The sequence below is a fragment of the Bombus pyrosoma genome, linkage group LG7, assembly GCF_014825855.1.
Source record: "Bombus pyrosoma isolate SC7728 linkage group LG7, ASM1482585v1, whole genome shotgun sequence".
In the NCBI taxonomy this organism is placed as follows: Eukaryota; Metazoa; Arthropoda; class Insecta; order Hymenoptera; family Apidae; genus Bombus; species Bombus pyrosoma.
In genome coordinates this window covers 14,690,040-14,708,966 of record NC_057776.1, presented here as the reverse complement: position 1 = coordinate 14,708,966, position 18,927 = coordinate 14,690,040, and the positions used below count along the sequence as shown (strand labels likewise).

The following is an 18,927-nucleotide window of genomic DNA, read 5'->3' as shown; positions in this document are numbered from 1 at the left end:
CAATAGATATACGAAAAGTTAGTAAAACAGAGTCCAAAATTTCATCAGAGTGTTAAAATACTTATATTGTAAAAAGTATTTATATGTGATATATATATATCATATATATATATATATATGTATACTAATTAAATTGTATGTAATTAGAAGTATTAACTATAAATAACATAAGTATAAAAACGATAAAGTAATATAACAAAAATTGTGCAGTGTATTTCCCTTCACTGCTCCATATCACACCCATACCAATTTATTTTGAAAAGATGGGATTACTTTGTATTATACTTTATGTACTTTATCCTAATATATACACATACCTTTATTTTCCTAATACCACCTTGTGTTAGAGCTCATTTTTTCCCATATACATACATATAAGATGAGCAAATAGTTTGTTACAAATATTGTCAGTCACACTTAATGCTGCCATCATATTAAACTGGGCAGAATAATACAAAATATCGTTTGTTTATACATGCATTCATAAGTGGTCAATTCAGACCAATAATGTGCTAATATAAATTACTATTATCTCAAGACAACCGATATTAGTATTACTATTAAACATGCTATGTATTTAAATAATAATCAAAATAATATTTTTTTTAAATAGCTTATATTGCATTGTAAATAAATTCTTCTAAAATTTACTATATGTAATATCTGGATTCAATGCTTATCTAACATATTACCAATGATAATGGACGGAGTGGAGGAATGCATAGATACAAACTAAAAGGTAAAATTTAAGAAAAATATGGTAAATGATATGTTACGCTATGACCTGTGCTGATAATTTACGGAAATAAAATTTTTTACATTTTGAAGTCAGGCAAAAGTGTTCAAATAAATTTATATGAATCGTCATCAATTAAAATTACTACTAGAAAAGATAAAGAAAGAATAATTCTCCTATTTGTAAATAAATCACATAATTCATAAAAATGACAAAAATTGTGATTCAGGTTGGTTCACATAAAATTAAAAGAATGTTCGCATCGTGTGTTCTTACTACACATCGACGCATTTAACCTTTGTACTCAACCGGGAATCTGATTAGCAATGGTATTAGGACCAGTGGAGACAACCGAAGGAATTGTAGAATCCTGCATTAAGGTACGCGTTTCTTCTTCCTGATCGGAAAGTGGTATTGCTGGAGTATCATGCGAACTTGTCTGCTTCAGCTTCAGTTGACTCGGCAGCTCCGTTAGTACCGGCCCGTACTGCGAAGTGGAACCCACCAGCAAGTCAGTCGATGGATTCAAACCGCCCAACATCTTTCCTCATAGCAACGCGTATATAAGATAAAGAAACGAACGTACGAGCCAAAACACACATGGATGGCTTCCGGTAAATAAAACCAAACATAAAATATAAATCTACCAAACAAATTGTGCCTACCTGACCACTACTTCCAACCATTCCACCTCTTGGAGATTTACCACGACGGAAGAAACGCAGCCAGGCCCAACCAAAACCCAATAGAAGCCCTACTAACATCATGCTAGCACCTAATGCTATGGAACTTTTTGCAGCATCTTCAATATGTTCTTCAACACTTGTTGCAGATGTAGTTGGATTCTCGTTTACCTTCATGTATAATTATTTTTGAATTTAGTTTCATACATTAGGCAATAAAAACACATATAAATAACTGATAAAATAATTTGCTTTAGAAGCATGAAAAAGTCAATTTTATAAATTTTTATAAATATCTTTTGCATGAAAATGCATAAGCAATAATGATAGTATTTTGTGTCCCTTTATTTAGCCTTATACACAGTTGATCATACAACTGGGGCTGGCTATAGCTCCAATTTTGTTGAAGATAGAGGAAAATCGTGGAAAGAAATATTGAATGAATAAAATCTATGTTCACAGGTATTTGCTTCCTTTCAATATGCAACATCTCACTGGGAAACTGCAATTACATTCTTTTTCTAAATAGAATTCTATAATTTTTTATAATCATTCAATATATCATTTAATTCTCTATAAAGGTATTAAGATATTAGAAAATATCCTTAGTTTAAAAGATACTTTATTTTAATTTCATCAAATTTAGTTTAAAAACGATGAGGAAAACATAAACGCAAGCATTCTGCCCTATATGTTTCCTTGTTTCTCATAATCAAAGTTTCACAAGATTAAATTTGAGATAACTTTTAAAATAAGCATATTTTGACCCAAGTGCCTTGACACTTTCTCATAGAGTACTAAAAAATGAATATTAATGAAAAGAATATTAACTGGTTAATAAAAAATTATAAACTTCAATTTAAGAAAGAAGTGCAATTGCACTTTCCCATTGCATTGCATTCTAAAACAAAAGTAAGTACTCTCTACAATTTTTCTCCATCTTCAGTGAAATCGAAGCTTGGTAGGTGCTTGAAATTGTGATTTACTCTGTATATTACTATATCAAATATATACATATGTATGTATGATATATATCTATAATATATATGTATAATAAAGAAAATAATGAAAATAATGAGAAGATATGAAGTATTAAAGTTCAATTTTATAATGAATATCTATGTATTATTATTATTATTATAAAATACTCTTTAATAATGGAAACCAATGCAAAAAAATTATTTTCCTAGAATGTAAACCAATAGAAATTTTTTGGAATAAAATAAAGATTACTGTCAGCTTTTAAATACTAAACTAACAAGACACCTGTTAATTAAAGAGTAAGGCTATGTACTATGTATACATCATGCATTTACATATTTTGAATACAAAGGAAGATCATGATTTCATTTAAATATATGTCATGCTGCTATCATCTTTCAGAGATTAAAATACGCGTAAATACGAAGCATCATAGTGTAAGAAGGTTATAAGTACCTTTCTTATGATCTCTATTTTATTCTCTTGTGATGTGTCATCGGATACAAAACTGACCAGCATCATCGTTAAACCAGCAATGAAAAACGATAAAGCAACCGAGAGTAATACCCATTCGAACCATTTTCTAGAGCTGAGTTTATGTCTTGATATAATTCTCCAGAAACCACTTCTTAAACTGCCACCACCTACAGCACCGTCACCTCCGCTATCATATGTGTAACCTACTGTTGTAGGTTGATAAACAGCACCACTATCTGGCATATCTTCTCGCGAAATATACGCAATTTTTACAATTTTCTTTGCCCACGGATGGGCACTTTATAATCACGCGTAAAACTTTTAGTTAAATCTATTGATAGGAGATGGGTAAAAAATGGTATTACCCAACACAACGCACAAAGTAATATTATTTCGTTGTTAACGTGTCAACTTTCGATCAATGCTTCTAATTACTTCTGAACTTTTATTTCGTGCACTGCAATGGTAATTTGTCACCCTTTCCTTGGTATATACATACGCATATGTATATATATATTCGCAATGCAGATACAATGTGCAACTATGATCAGGTATGACATACAGATGCCCAGACGTCACGTATCAAAAACCTACTACGTATGTCATAGATATCACGGATTAGAGTTATACCGGTGATATCAATGTTAGAGATTATACTATAGCCGCATGGTGACACCACAATCGCACTTCATGCGATTACATATTTGATAATTACAGATTAATTTTGAGAATAATAATAAAATAATTACTAACTCTGTAAAAGACATTATACGAACTTCAAAATTGTTCTACTGATGAATTAATGAGATAAAATTATCGTAAAAACAAAATAATTTCTGAACTGCGTAATAAATTTTTATTAAACGAGATTTTTATTAGAACATAATATAGTAAAATATAAATGATAATTAACGAAATGTCCATAATTGTTACTGTAGTTAAATAAAAAAATATTAAGCGCTACATGTTTAAGAATATGTAAGTTAATAATTATACGGTTTTATAACTAAGTCCAGATGTAATATGTGAATCTACATTCTTATCTTTAGTTTAATATGACACCTGTGATAGTGATAGCGGTTTTATCACTTTACTATTATATCATACAAATAAGATAAGTTGGTACACCCAAAAACTATACTCCTGAACACATAAAAATAAACGATTTATGAATAAACGTATATATTTGATTCGTCTCCTATTATGTTTTCTTAAAAAAGAAACCGGTTCCAATATTTTATGATCCGTAGATTCGTAAAAATTTACGTACTTTCTTATAAATAAATAACCGAAAATACATATGAAGTGTTATTCTGCTTCATAAACTGATCAAATTAAACCCTACGAATTAAATATGTGTTTACTTCTTTTATATTTTCTCAAAAGATTAAAGATTAAAAATTAAAATGTTTAAATTTAAATACTATGTAAATCAAAAGACTTTTAATGTTTCTTCATGTATAAATTTAAAACTAAATTATAAAATTTTCTATAAAGATAATTAATTAAATCAATGATTAATGTATATGTACGTATATATATGTATAAAAAAAAGTATCAAATGTATGAATATAAAAAATACTGTAAATTGCATATGCATATGTACATATATACAGTAGATTCTATCATTGTATATGTCCTATAGCTTAATGAGTGGCCGCTATATTTACGTGTATCAGCTGTGGAATGACAGGTGGGATAAAAAATGGCTGAAAATGGGTTGGGGTCGGATGCTGGGTCTCAAGAATACCTCGCAACAGAGGTTATTAATTTAGATATCGAAGAGGTAATTAATTATATTCGCTATAGAAATGTTTAAGTACATTATAAAATTTCTAATTTTCAGGTTATGTTCTCATAACTCTCTTATTCTATTACTGTTTTAGTATGTTTATAAACTTAGTATAACATGTAGAAATTGCAATTATTTTATTTCATTTTACTTTGTTGATATTGAAATCTATTATATACTTCCTTCTTATTATTTTACTTTAACTTACGTTCTCACTTTACTCTATTAAATTTAATTATATTATTACCTAAATTATCATATTTTATTGCCAAATTTATTGGAGTTATATATATTTTATAATTTTAGTTGGATAACACAGAATATGCTATACCAGCTGTGGAAGAATTACCCTCCTTAGAAAGTATATTGACAGAACCTGATTGTGCATCATTATCTGGAACAGATGATGACTTTGGTTTAACATCAGGTGAAAAGCTAGGGAGTAGTGAAACGACAAGTGTTGGGAGCCATTTATCCTTAAACTCTTTAAATAAATCAAACAAAGCTTCACAACCAACGTCCTCTGGTGCTATTTTGAGACATGTTATATTAAAAGGAATATCGTCACAAATTATATCAGCTAGTGTGAGGGAAAATATTTTCTTTACAAAAAATCTATAATTACGTTGAGTTTATAATATATTGTCTTTAATTGTTTTTTTTTTTTTCTGTATAGGAGAAGGTTAACGCTGGGTTAGCAAGTGCGGTTGCTGCTGGAGGGAATATGTTAGTAGTTGGAACTAGTCATGGTCTGGTATTAGGTTTTGATTCTTCACAGACATTAAGATGGTGTGATCAGGAAGCAAGGCACCAAGGATCTGTATCTGCATTATGTTTCAATCATGATGGAAGCAGGATATTAGCTGGATTTGCTAGAGGACATATATTAATGATAGATAGTTCTAATGGAAAAGTATTAAGGACACTTACTGATGTACATCCTCTTGATACAGCTGTGTTACATGTTAAAGTGAGATTATCTCATAACATTTCAATATTTGACATATAACTGTGTGAAATTTTCACTACTAAAAAACAATGTATTTCTGTATAGTTTACAGATTCACCAAAGGTAGCATTATGTAGTGATAGTGGTGGATCCGTTTTTGAATTAAATTTTACAAGGGTTATGGGTGTAAGAGGCTGTGATAGCAGGTGTTTATTTAGTGGATCTAGAGGTGAAGTGTGTACATTAGAACCATTGTTATTGAATCATCTGCCGTCACATGCCCTGAAAAATTATACCTTAGTGGCAATGGCAACATTATCAAAGGTTTTTATCTATTGCTAAAAAAGATTTTGATATCTGTAGTATACATATAATCTTATATTATTTGAATTTTGTAGGTAATAGTAGTTTGCATAAGACCACGAATGCGTGTTGTGTTAACTCATCCTTTATCTGGTGCACCTATAGCACCACCACAACTATCTTGGCAGCTTGTTGTCATACAAGCAGCAGATGCTTCTCGTGTAATTGATCCTGTTCTGGCTCTTGCAAGAGATGACGTGGTTCATTTTTATCAAGTATACAGTTTATATAACATAATTCTATTTATTAAACAACTGTATTGCTAATAAATATATATTGATAAAATTTTTTTATTAGGTATGTACTGAAGCTGGTTCAAGAGTAAAATTATCTCCCTTAAGAAGAATGACTCTTCCATATACAATAAGTAACTTACGATGGTTAAATCCGAGATCATTAGCAGTATTGGATACTCAAGAAAGATTACATTTATTAGATGTAAGAGCACAGGATAACTTGGAAACTTTAGATATGAGTCGTGTTGGTATTTCATATGCATCTAGCCATTTCAAAGGTCTGTCCACTGGTGGAAATGTTTCAAAGGTATTAATCAAATCATTGTACTATTTAATTATCAAATTTAGATCAATAATCTATCAAATTTAGGTTGATAATCACACTGTTTTGTTTTATAAAACTACAGGCAATGGCATTGGCTGGTGAAAGAGCATGTTATAATACTGTTGTAACATTTGGTACTCAACTTTTACTATTGGGTACCAAAAGTTTACATGTAGTCTGTATACGGACATGGACTGAACGATTGCGACATTTAACGATGCAGGTTCGTACATATATTGGAATTATATAATTTTTTACTTTATTATATATTTTGTCATTTCAGAGAAGATATCCAGAAGCATTAGCTTTAGGACTTTCTTTTTATCAAGATAAAGGGAAAGCAGTTGTTGGTCTACGTGGTTCGAAACAACGTCGAAAACAAATAGCTCGTGATAAAGTATGTCAAGTTTTGATTCAATATATGGAAGAATTGAATCACTGTCTTGCAGACGAAAATGCAGAATTTGAAATAGTCACAACTTGTGTAGATTATTGTATACAACTAGAAAATACAGATTTATTATTTGGGAAATTATGGGATTTAGTTTCGGAGTCCGAAGGATTAAAAGCGAGTTATTTACATGCTCTCGAAAATCCTTTATTGGATGGGAGTTTACGACCGCGACTACCACCATTAATAGCTCAACAGCTAGTTACCCTTTACGATCAAGAAGAAAAAGTAGATTCGCTTCAAGCAATTATAGTGTTATTAGATGTTGATTGTTTAGATATCCATCAAGTAAGTAAATATATTTATATCTTTTTAATGTTTTTATTTGATTAAAAAAAGTAATCTATGAAAATTCAATCTAAAAGTACTTACTTGTATCTAAAAATATTATAGGTAACAACACTTTGTCGGCAACGAGGTCTCTGGGAAGCTTTAATACATCTTCAAACGACGGCATTAGGTGACTTTACTGCTTCAATTCATCAATTAGTACCGATATTACAAAATATGTTAACGAATTCAAAGGATTCGTTAACTCGAGATAGTATACAACTTGGCAATGCACTTTTGGTCTATGCTAGTTGCTGTCTTGCCGGTCGTGGTTTTCCCAGAGATGAACTTCCCGAGGGTATGTCCCAAAGAGCAAAAACAGATGTATTAAGGGCATTGCTTTCACAGCATTCGAGTTTGGCTAATGATACAGAAAGACAATATCCGTATCTAAGAACTTTGCTACAGTTTGACGCAAAAGGATTCCTCGACGTGATAGCAATTGCCTTCCAGGAGCCGGAATTTACGTCTGAGATGGGTCTCAGACAACGGCAAAGACTCATAGATATATTATTAAATATCGTTATGCCTAGCACACCGTTAAGTCCAAGGAATCCTGATTATATTACTGATGAACAAAGAAATTTAGTTCTTATATTTATAGCTAATGAAGTTGCAGAAAATACTGTTAATTTAGAACCTAGTATGTTAAATAAAATGATAGAAATATTATGTACTGATTCAAGTATGGGATCATCAAACGAGCTTAAGACTGATAAAGAAAGCGCAATACTGGGATTATTGCGTTCAAAAAAATTGCGTAATATATCGGATAATACTTTACTTAATTTAGCAGAAAGAGCCAATTTGTAAGTATATGTATATAAATATAAAACTTTACACATGTATACCATTATTTAATTTTGATTGTGTACCACGTTTTTATTAGCTAGATAGAATATAGTCATAATAAAAAAAATATTATAGTGTACCTGTCAATATTACATTCCGAGAAATTATATAGCATTATTAATATTAATAGCATCATACATAGTAACTTGTATCGCAGTATATAATGTTACAGTATGCGTGTTGCGGAGTTGCTGTATAGCGCCAGAGAAAATTGGATAGCAGTTTGTAAATGTATGATACTGCATCCATCTAGACATCATGATATTTGGCTCTGGTTAAAACATCTTTCTTCAAATTCGTTGCAATTAGTCATAATGGCAAATGCCGTAGCTCTAGTGGGAATTAATGCAAATCAATTTGCTATGTTGATAGCAACACATTTGCAAAACAACGTTTCTGAAATTTTACAAATACTAGAAAATACTCCAACCTTACAATATACTTTACTAGAAGCTTTATATCAAATAGTACAATACAAAGAAGAAGATATCATGTTAGAGCTTACAACTGAAATGTTAGAAAAATATTTGGAATTAATGTGTAAATTACAACCAGACCATGTTAGTAAAATTTTGTACTATAGATAGATATTGAAATATATTATTGACTTTAATTATTTTTTTAAATTTAGGTTGTTGAACATATTCAAGGATTTCATGGTTGTAGACTAAATGAAGCATTGCAAATAGTTCAGAAAGCGAATCACAAAGATGCTGAAGCAGTAATGTTAGAAAAATTGGGAAATTATCAGGATGCGTTTGATATTCTTTTGAAAGAATTTCAAAATAATTTAGAATTGGTATATTGTATGAAAATAATGTAATAATATTAATTATTACTTTCTACTTTAACAATATTTACTTTTAGTATCGTCAGAACAAAGTATCAGAAAATGCATCAATTCACAGTGCAATACAACTAGCAGGAATATGCAGACGATCTGCAGGAAATTTAGATTGGATGCCACTTGTGGAAACTATACTTCAAACACATTCAAATAGTACTAACAAAGAAGGTATGGTACATTTTGACATAATGGCAAATCGTAAATAATACTTTCTAATTATCTAACGAAATTACAGTTGAAAAATTAAGCGGAAAGTTATTAAGAATTGCGCTAGAATTTCTTAGTGGAACAACAGCATTATCGACCGTATTGGAACAAATATTGAAACATCCATTGGCGACAAGTGGAACAATAGGTGACATAAGAAAATTATTATCTGGAGTACTTACACATTCCCGATATGAACAAACTTTAGTTGAAACTACTGCACGTTTGGTCAGTTTGGAGCTTCACAAGGCACTGAAAAAGTCACTTAGGTATGTATAAGTCCATATAAGTAATTTTTTAATACTAACGTAATAGTTATTTAATACTAACATTTTTATATTTTTTAGGGATGCAGGGAGAGCTTGTGCAAGCGTATCGGTAATCTGCTCAATATGTAGACATTTGTTATCACAATGTACGGAATATATAATAGTTTTCAGTTGTGGGCATGGTTTTCATTCGGAATGTTTAGGAGAACCTAAATCTTGTTATAAATGTTTAAAGTCTAAGGGATGGGCACCTATTGTTACTAATATCACACATACTACTAAATCATTCCATGTAAGTAATATATTGATTTCGTTTCTAAATAAATATATCATACATATATATTATTAAGATATCGTTGATATTTTTATAGTAAAATTTAAATTTGTTGTTTTGTAGGAACATAAACAAATTCTACCACCAGAATTTATGCGTAATAAAGATCTTTCTTTAAGACTTGCACCACCTACTTCCTTACCGGATCTTGAGGGTATTTTTTAATCTAGTCTTTGAATATCACAATTTAATATCACACTTACCCCTGGTGTGTAACAGTCTGTTAGTAGAAATGACTGCTGCGTGTTATACATGTATTATATATTACATTGGATCTCTTATTTTTCATTCCATGAACAATTAGATTGTTCTGTTATCATATTTTATATGCAAAATTAAATTATATTTGTTTTTATCAAGGCTTCCTTTTACATACATAAAAATACGCCATCCATATTTTTCACTATTTCTGGAACTGTGGTATTTAAGATATTTTTCTGCTTAGCAGGATTCAAATATTGTATGTTTGTATATTGTAAATTAATATAGCTATATTGTGTATAGTATTGATAAGGACTTGTATACTTTTATCGATGTAAATTCCATTTGCCCAATGTGCAGCACGTTGCCAAATATCAGTCATTAAGTAAATAAAGATAATAATTAATTAATTATATAAAGTCATTATTTACTATTAATATTTATGTACATTATCCTAGATACAATAGTTCATTTTGAAAACATTTTAAATATTTCATATGTAAGACTGTACATATTATAAATATATTTTATGTTGGATAATATGGATGAATCGATTTGCGTTTAACGTTTTTGATAATAAAAACAGGCTTTTTAGGCATATTTTCCGTTAGAACATAACTAGGATCAATTGATTCATAACCAAGTAATTCCCCAGTCAATAATTTTGCAACTAATGAAAAGGCACTTAAGTCATATGCAGGAAAACTCCTTGTAGGTAGTAATTCAATAGTGGTAACATATTTATCAATCGCAGATTGTAATTTTATAAGACGTGGCATAATATTTGATATGCATAAGAGTTGTTGCAACTGTAATTTGAAAAAATAATTTATATTAAATATTAATATTTATACTAGTAAAATATTAAGCAAGTTTTACCTTGCTATCACATTTTTGTAAGCTGCTTATAAATTTTTCACTTTTGGTAATTAACTTGTATCCTTTTAATATATGTTCTTGATCATAAATAGATTCATGACGTTGTAATGATACTTTGAATAGAATAATTTCTTTTTTTATTTTATTAAGAATTATTGATAATGGTACTCCGTGCAATGTTCCACTACCCATTCGTATTTTAGAATATTTTTCATAAATCTATACATATAGTTAAATTATTTTAGAATTTCTATATTTCTCCAGCAAAATATTTTATTTCGCAATAACAGAGTGAGATTAAAATTAAATAAATATAAAAAGTGAAGAAACGTAGTTTCGAGTATGAAAAAAAATTGTTTAATAGTAAAATAAATATTACCTGACGATTTATAGAAGTCCATAAACCTGCAATTTGATCAGCAAATTGTTTTATTTCATTTTCCGTTGGTTGATGCGCTTCAGCTAATTTCCATAAAGATTCAAGTTTATCCGCGAGATTACGTGATGCGTTATGGAAGTACATGAGTTTAACATCCAATTCGTAACTGATCTTTGAATTATAGTGATTTTCTATTTTTAAGATCGCTACCTAAATAAATGTTAACAGTGCTATGTTGTGTTGCTCATCTTTATTTACATTTTTTAAAATCAGTTTTTCAAGTAAACAGTAATGCACTTTTTCATCTTTTTTTTCCAATATTCATTAATCATTGTTAATTTTTTTTATTATTTGACTCTTTCATGCTAAACAATAAAAAAATGCATCTTCGAAATCAGTATATAATACGCGTGAAATTTTTAAAAACTTTTATATTGGTAATTTAAAAACTAATTTAAATAAAACTAATGGTAATAATTAATATGAATATATTTCAAGCATGAAAGGGTCAAATTGCTTACTCACATTTTTTTCGAGTGTTTTTATGAGTTCGCTAGACGAAGACTCTTCCCTTTTCATCAGACACTCCATTTCAAGATGATGGAGTAAATGAAGAAATATGTATGAAGGATTACCTTTTAACAAATTATAAGAATACAAGATGAAAATAAAAATACATTACGTGCATCTACAGATTATATTATCTTCGCTCGAAAACGCGATAGTCTTTTTCTTTCCTTTATAGTATAAATGAATTGGTTTCTATGGATTTAACGTCCATCTCACTCTGTTTGTATCGATAGTTTGAATGTTGTACAAATGACAATTTCCGTTTTATTTGTAATACATAATACATAAATTAAATCTGGTGTTTGTTGTTGTTCACTTATGTACAGAGCAATATCACATACGTTTACAGTATCAGATGTACCGATTTTATAGAACTTCAAATCTCATTCTTCAAACGATACATGAATTTATACAATGCAGAAACCATTGTTATTATATTTTAGAGCATGTAATAACATGGTGCTTAATTTAAGGCTATATTACGGTAATTATATTGTATTCACCGCAATATCAAGCTAATGTGATTATTCAATTGCGACTAATATCTTGGATAAAGATACAGGTTCAGCATGTATGTCCAAGTCATATATCTTCTGAAAAATATCAAGTACCATAAAATCTGTAACAATCATCAGATCTTAACGTATGGTTGCTTATCTCTTTTTTTTTTTTGACTAATACTTAATTTGTAGAATAATATAACGAGGTATTATATATAACGAGCAGGCGAAAAAGCCAGCTTTTTTTTATCCTTGGCTTAACAAATTATCTATGGCTTTGCAATTTTTAATGCTCTATGAAAAATCCATAATATTAAAATTCTACACTTATATATGTAATTTACAATTTCTTTCCTTTTTAAACTAATATTTCAATAACTTGATACTATTAATCCATTACCATTAAACACTCTTCACTCGATTATTCACAAGTTCCACAAACACTCTGGAATTACCTGTATATAATATATATAATTATGTTAAAAAAAAAAAAGAGAGAATTGAAGTTACATGTATTCACAAGTATGCACATTCACCATGTTAAGAGAAATCATTCACTTACTAATTAATCATTGTAATTATTATGAATATATTTCTCTTCAGTAAGCGATGACAAAGACGACGTTTCTTGATCGAGCAAGATTGACTGCTTAATTGAATGTTTTTTGTTACAGCTCGATGAGGGAGGAGTATCTTTGTTAATTAAAACAAAGGACGGATTATTATACCATAAATGAAAGATGATGTTGACATAAAATTTTCAAAATATTTTCTTTCATTTAATTTTATCTTCGTCTCGTTAAAATTAATTTATTTTTATACATAACTTTATTTTTTGTTAATTAACATGTATTCTTTTTTTGTCTGAAAATGTATGGACACTTATCAAATTCTATAAACAATTAAACAGCGAGTGTATATATATATATATATTACTATTGTTATATTATTATATAATAATAATAATAATAATATATACTATTGTTATATTGTTATATTATAATATTGTTATACATATATATATATACACATATATGTCGAATATTGCGTTTATAATTTTAATTCAACAATAGTATCAATATAAGTAATATAAGATTAGTGTAAAATACTTATTAAAAATTTTTACATTGTTATGCAATATGAAAGTTACTTTAAATTAAATAAGAACATAATTTTATGACCATAACTAAAATATAAGAAAGTCAACAAGAAAATTTTAAACACTTAGCTATATACTGTTTAAACTTTTAAACATTGCATCCATACATATATTTCTTTAATACGCACTCTAAATTAATAACACACTTATAGTATAGTACAATTTTATAATAAATTTTGCTCCGTTCATACTGAACACAAGATTGGTGGAGTTATTGATACTCATCCCCCGTTGTACTGTGTAGTACAATGTCCACATACGTACGTGAGCTACAAACAACAATAGAGTACATGAAGACTCTGTCAGGAACATGCATGGTTGTTACGATGCAGTTTAGATAATGAATGTTTAATATTTATTATGTCCAACATTCATTATCTAAATCAACACTGCCACATCTTTATTTTAATTTTAACGTATTGAAAAATTATAATTTGCTTTAGTAATTGAAACCTAACGAAGTCTTTCGACGTTGGATTGCTTTCGAAATTTTTTCTCAACAACTTATCTTTTTTATTTTATTCTCGTTGCCAATGTGCACGAGAATGATTATGATATCTGTAATGCGAAGGCCTATAATTTCTGCCATGCCGTGGTCGTGCATTATTGGAAGTATTATAGTAATGTCTCCGGTAATAACCACCAAGAGATCGGTTCCACGTTTTGCCATTTTGATATTCCTGGAAAGGATTATACCCCGAGTTACTTCTTTCTTCATACGTTCGATGATCTTTTACTTTCTTGACTCGGCCACGATCTATTTCTTCATCATCTGCATTGAAATGTCGCTTACGTTCTTCCCTTCTATCATTATCAACTTCCCTATCTAAGTGTGTTCTGTTACCATTCCAATTTGCAACTGTAAACAAACAAGCATATACTTTAGTACTCACTATTTCGTTTGATAAGAAAATGACATTATTTTATCAGTAAATTTTTAGAATAAAAATATTTGTACACAGTTTTTAATATTTTTGTCATTTAATAGTGTTACTTTAACACTTAACATAATTTTTTTAATAAATCACAAAATGTACTTTTTATTATTACCGACTTAGCAGAAGTGTAACAAAACAAATACTTTTAATTTAGGGATTAACAATAGCTCATAATGTTTTATAATATCAACAATTTATCACTGAAAAGTTATTCTTTTTTTTCTAGTATTTTTTTATTACCATTATTATTTTATTATCATTTTTATTAAAGTTATTGACGGGATTTTTGGTTTCAAAACATTTGAGCGAATAAGAATTTTCGCTTCTTGTATGTTTATTCTATTGCTTTATGTAGAATTTTTGGACTTAGGACGCATGGGCGCACAATAGGTTGATGAGGATTTTGAAGGGAAAGCAGCTGGATTCAATTGGTTCTTCAATAGAATTCTTTTGTTGTACTGACCCGAAGAACTGCCATAACCACGGTGAGACATCTTTAATAAATGGGAAACCGTATCGGAACGATTTGTTCCATTGAAATCTCTTAAAGCTGCAGCACTCGGCGTGCTATTATTTTGACTAATTTTATGGATATCTTCCCTATGAGAAAATGTTTAAATATGTATATTAAATATCGTTGAATTAAATTTGTTAGAATTATAATGCTTAATTTATATTGCTTTTTTAATAACATTATATCAAAAATAAAATACAACTTACTTATCAGTCACGGACCATCCGTTTGGTGTTACAGTTGATGTAGCAGAAAAAGATGTATCCTTTGAAACTTGCCAACCTTTCATACTACTGCTTGAAGCTTTTGTAATTACTTTATCGTCCTGTCCTGTTTTTCTAACAGATTGATGCCACTTACTTTTGCTATTATTATTACTATTTTCTGTCTTACCATTTGTTTCTGATTTACCATTTTGATACTTTATTGTACTTGTAATGGTACTACAGCTAGAACCATTTTGTGTTTTTGTACATTGCGTTACATTACTTTGATTCTGAGATACACTACTACCATTTGTCTTTGATACATTAAGATTTACTTTAGGGGAACCATTTTTTGTCAGGGAACATTTCTGTGTACCATTAGTAGTACTAGCAGAAGTGTTTGTTTTTGCAAGCGTATTTGAATTTGTATGATTTTTTAATGTTCCAATAGAACTAACATCTTCTTCTTCACTAGATCCATCATAAGGAACTAAGCTATTTCCATTCAAAATTTTCCCATTTTTAATATGCATAATTAATCTTGGTTGAGACTTATCTTGTAATTTTTGTGGTAACTGTGGCCCGATAAAATTCGTGCTTTTTTGGGTATTAAATTGAAGTCCCGCATTTTTATTTGTTGATATCTGTAAATTCGTTTCTGAATTATCTGTGCTATCTTTACTAATTGATGTGCCATTGATTAATCCATTTAATGAGTGTAATCCAGATGTTGATGCCTTGGGAGTTATAGTTTTATTCATAGGGCTTCCTGATGAAGATAATGTGTTGTTCACAGTCATTGTACCATTTAATTTGACAGTTTGTTGAGCTTGAACCTGAGATTGCGTTTGTTGTTCCATTTCAAAGATCATTATGTAAGCATTTGTACTGAATACATTACTCAAACTAAGTGGACGAACCTATATACAAACGAATTTTTGGTATTAACAGTAAGTTCGATATTTTACAAATAAAGACATATTGTTAATACATACACAAGAATCATCAAAGGAATAATATTGGCCTGTTGAGACTTTTGCAACTGCAGTATAATGCCCGCAATTAACTGATGGACCCATATGTGTAACTATTGACATAAGCTTATATGTAAGTGACTGCGTAGGTTCCCCTGGTTCTTTCCAAAGATAAGGGCCCATATCTATAGTTTGCTTGAAACCTATATGTTTAGATATTTTTCCTCCTAGAACGCTGAATCTTTTTAATTGCACACAAAGCACTTTAGGGGGTCGTTCTAAGCTAAATTGTTTCGTAGCAGGAACTCTTCTTTTGCAAGCTTCACATTTGTAATCATTGTTATCTAGTTGCTCGCGGCTAAAATAGCTACTTAATGCTTCATCCAAAGTGCTTGCTTTACGTATATCAACTAATAAGTCCTGCAGAAAATTGAAAACATATTTAGTTTATTGTATACTTAATCAATAGCATGATTATTAGAAAAGCTGTATATTATATATACTTGAAAGTGTTGAAAAGTAGTGGAAACATGTCGACATTGTAGACACTTTACTTCAGTACGAATATAACCACCAAAAATTTGGTTGATAGGTGTTGTTTCTTTAGAATAGCTGTCTAGTTTACTAGCTTTGTGTCTTGCTAAGTAGGCTTTTTCCATGCCTTCTAATAAATAACGTAAAAACTCATGAGCATCTTCTTGTTGCCCTGGCACCATGGTTCGACAAATAACTAATAGAAAAAATAAGATATATATATATATATCTATATATATGTATATAACAAACATATAAGTTTTAATAGTAATTGATTAACATTTTATAATTATTTAATACTTACGTTTTAATTTGTTATATATGTAGAATGGCTTGATAGCACATCCTGATTTTTGGTGACTAGATTGTAAAGTCTTAGCCACTGCACATGTAAGGCATTCTCCACCTCCATCTAAAATTAACCTATTATCACAATACGATACAAAACTGTGGGATTATAATTTCATTTCTTAAAAATGTGTAGAATATGGTAAAGTAAATTATAAATTTTAATAACCTACCATTTTGTTCACACTTTGATGTATGATGAGAGTCTGACAATAACCAATTTACAAGCGCTGGTACATGAAACAGAGCTTGAAGAGTACTATTTAAATAGCATGTATTTCCAACATTATACATGCCAGCCCCAACAGGAAATGTACCCTTCCACCCTAGGCTAACTTTCTTTGGAGAATATAAAGTAACTGTTGGCTCTGGCAAGCTGAGTCCTTTAGATATTTTTTCATTTTTCTTTATATAATTTGCACCATCCTTTATTTTATCATCTGAGTTTTCAGAATTCGGTAAACTTAATACAATGTATTTTGCTTTAAGTTGATCTAGAATTGTTGTTTGATAATCATCAACTTCTTTATATTGAATTTCTGACTGAAGAATTCTTGATGCACTGGTAACTAAATTTGCTGTTAAGTCATCTGATGTTTTGGACTGATTAGTTTCCAATGTACGACGAAGAGTGGCCGCAACTGGGTCACAAATGCTTACAGCAGGCATTTTCACTTTAGTTTACTTTATATTAAAAGGTTTTGTTATTTGATTCCCTATGTACAAAAGAATATGTAAGAATGAAATAACTATATTAAATAATATACCTATTCTATTATTAAGATTAAAGATATCAAAAGATAAAAATAATATTAATATTTAATATTATTTTTTGCAATATGCATGCAATGTTTAAGAACATAAAATTCTTACATGAGCGAGAAGCAATATCTTATACTATATAAATGAGTATGCAAATTATACTAGTGAATGCATATTTACATATTAACTTTAACATTAATAAATACATTTAAAAAACTCAGATTTTTTACATTTTTTCTAGTCAATATGGTATTCAGATAACGAATATTATGGAAAAAATAAATAATTTACAAAATTTTGTAATCAAGCACAGAAAGAATCAAGATTTTTTTATAACACATAATAAAATAATATAATTATTAGATAGATCACTCGGAGAAAAGTTTTAAAAGCAAATAAAATTTTCTACGATACAACAATCAAACATTTCCTTCTTTCTCACTTAAGATATGTATCTACTACAAATACACTGCTTCGTAGATACCGAGTCAAAAGGGTTAATTTCACTATTAATTCATTTATGAAAGCACTATTTACGATGGATTGAAGCAACGATATATACGAATTTCTCGATACGATGAAAGAACAGGCGAAATTACGTGAAATGTTTCATGTAATTACACGACATCACACCGAACCTTTAACAAAGTACACTAAAAGCACGCGGCGTGCAATAGATACCGCGCCAACAGATTCATTGTTTACCTTCTCCTGATGATTATATACGTTATATCTTATACAAATATTTTTTATCAACGGTATTGTAACACATTTTACATTATAAACGATATTTGGTGACCACGACCACGTAGAATCACAATGCTATCGATTAATTCGAAATTCCACGCGCTACGTGCCTCGAAACGGTTACCGGATGAGTTTAACTGAGGGCGCGTGTCTCCGGCCACGAGTCATTTTTTTCCCGCGTACTTTGTTACACTTACCCCACTTACGTTTAATTCATGTATAATTATGACAATAATTTCAACAAGAAACACTATTCAAATTAGCACGTGTGAATATTACACGGCATTTTTAAAACTGTTAGTTTTGGGCATGCGAAATCAAGACCCATCCTCTATCATTATGTCAGCCATTTGCAATTACAACGGTAGCCATTAAACTGTTTCC

At 29.6% G+C, this 18,927-nt stretch overlaps 4 protein-coding genes across 7 annotated transcripts; 1 reads left to right on the top strand and 3 right to left on the bottom strand.

Moving 5' to 3' along the window:
• Nucleotides 1-214: 214 nt before the first annotated feature.
• Nucleotides 215-3,464, bottom strand: LOC122569812. 2 transcript variants are annotated; one of them, XM_043731416.1, is made up of 3 exons: nucleotides 2,857-3,464; nucleotides 1,402-1,590; nucleotides 215-1,223 (listed from the first exon to the last, which is right to left on the bottom strand). In XM_043731416.1, the coding sequence occupies exons 1-3, from the start codon at nucleotides 3,118-3,120 to the stop codon at nucleotides 1,041-1,043; spliced, it is 636 nt and encodes a 211-aa protein (XP_043587351.1). In that variant the 5' UTR covers nucleotides 3,121-3,464; the 3' UTR covers nucleotides 215-1,040. The 2 variants fall into 2 exon arrangements, with proteins under 2 accessions (XP_043587351.1, XP_043587349.1); XM_043731414.1 differs by having other exon boundaries at nucleotides 215-1,277; nucleotides 2,857-3,462.
• Nucleotides 3,465-4,502: 1,038 nt separating this feature from the next.
• Nucleotides 4,503-10,396, top strand: LOC122569124 (vacuolar protein sorting-associated protein 8 homolog). Its single transcript, XM_043729669.1, has 15 exons — nucleotides 4,503-4,663; nucleotides 4,976-5,254; nucleotides 5,346-5,639; nucleotides 5,724-5,942; nucleotides 6,017-6,196; nucleotides 6,279-6,524; nucleotides 6,625-6,765; nucleotides 6,826-7,281; nucleotides 7,387-8,132; nucleotides 8,348-8,735; nucleotides 8,807-8,974; nucleotides 9,043-9,190; nucleotides 9,258-9,498; nucleotides 9,577-9,790; nucleotides 9,896-10,396. The coding sequence occupies exons 1-15, from the start codon at nucleotides 4,583-4,585 to the stop codon at nucleotides 9,995-9,997; spliced, it is 3,903 nt and encodes a 1,300-aa protein (XP_043585604.1). The 5' UTR covers nucleotides 4,503-4,582; the 3' UTR covers nucleotides 9,998-10,396.
• Nucleotides 10,397-10,544: 148 nt separating this feature from the next.
• On the bottom strand, nucleotides 10,545-13,306 carry LOC122569125. Its single transcript, XM_043729670.1, has 3 exons — nucleotides 11,292-13,306; nucleotides 10,913-11,131; nucleotides 10,545-10,842 (listed from the first exon to the last, which is right to left on the bottom strand). Exons 1-3 carry the CDS (start codon nucleotides 11,433-11,435, stop codon nucleotides 10,561-10,563), a joined length of 645 nt encoding a protein of 214 aa, XP_043585605.1. The 5' UTR covers nucleotides 11,436-13,306; the 3' UTR covers nucleotides 10,545-10,560.
• A 186-nt stretch (nucleotides 13,307-13,492) lies between these two features.
• On the bottom strand, nucleotides 13,493-18,927 carry LOC122569739 (ubiquitin carboxyl-terminal hydrolase 36). 3 transcript variants are annotated; one of them, XM_043731257.1, is made up of 8 exons: nucleotides 18,741-18,927; nucleotides 17,208-17,750; nucleotides 16,991-17,098; nucleotides 16,656-16,882; nucleotides 16,174-16,572; nucleotides 15,179-16,098; nucleotides 14,922-15,058; nucleotides 13,493-14,379 (listed from the first exon to the last, which is right to left on the bottom strand). In XM_043731257.1, the coding sequence occupies exons 2-8, from the start codon at nucleotides 17,701-17,703 to the stop codon at nucleotides 14,039-14,041; spliced, it is 2,628 nt and encodes an 875-aa protein (XP_043587192.1). In that variant the 5' UTR covers nucleotides 17,704-17,750; nucleotides 18,741-18,927; the 3' UTR covers nucleotides 13,493-14,038. The 3 variants fall into 3 exon arrangements, with proteins under 3 accessions (XP_043587192.1, XP_043587193.1, XP_043587194.1); XM_043731258.1 differs by having other exon boundaries at nucleotides 18,750-18,927; XM_043731259.1 differs by lacking the exon at nucleotides 18,741-18,927 and adding an exon at nucleotides 18,502-18,713.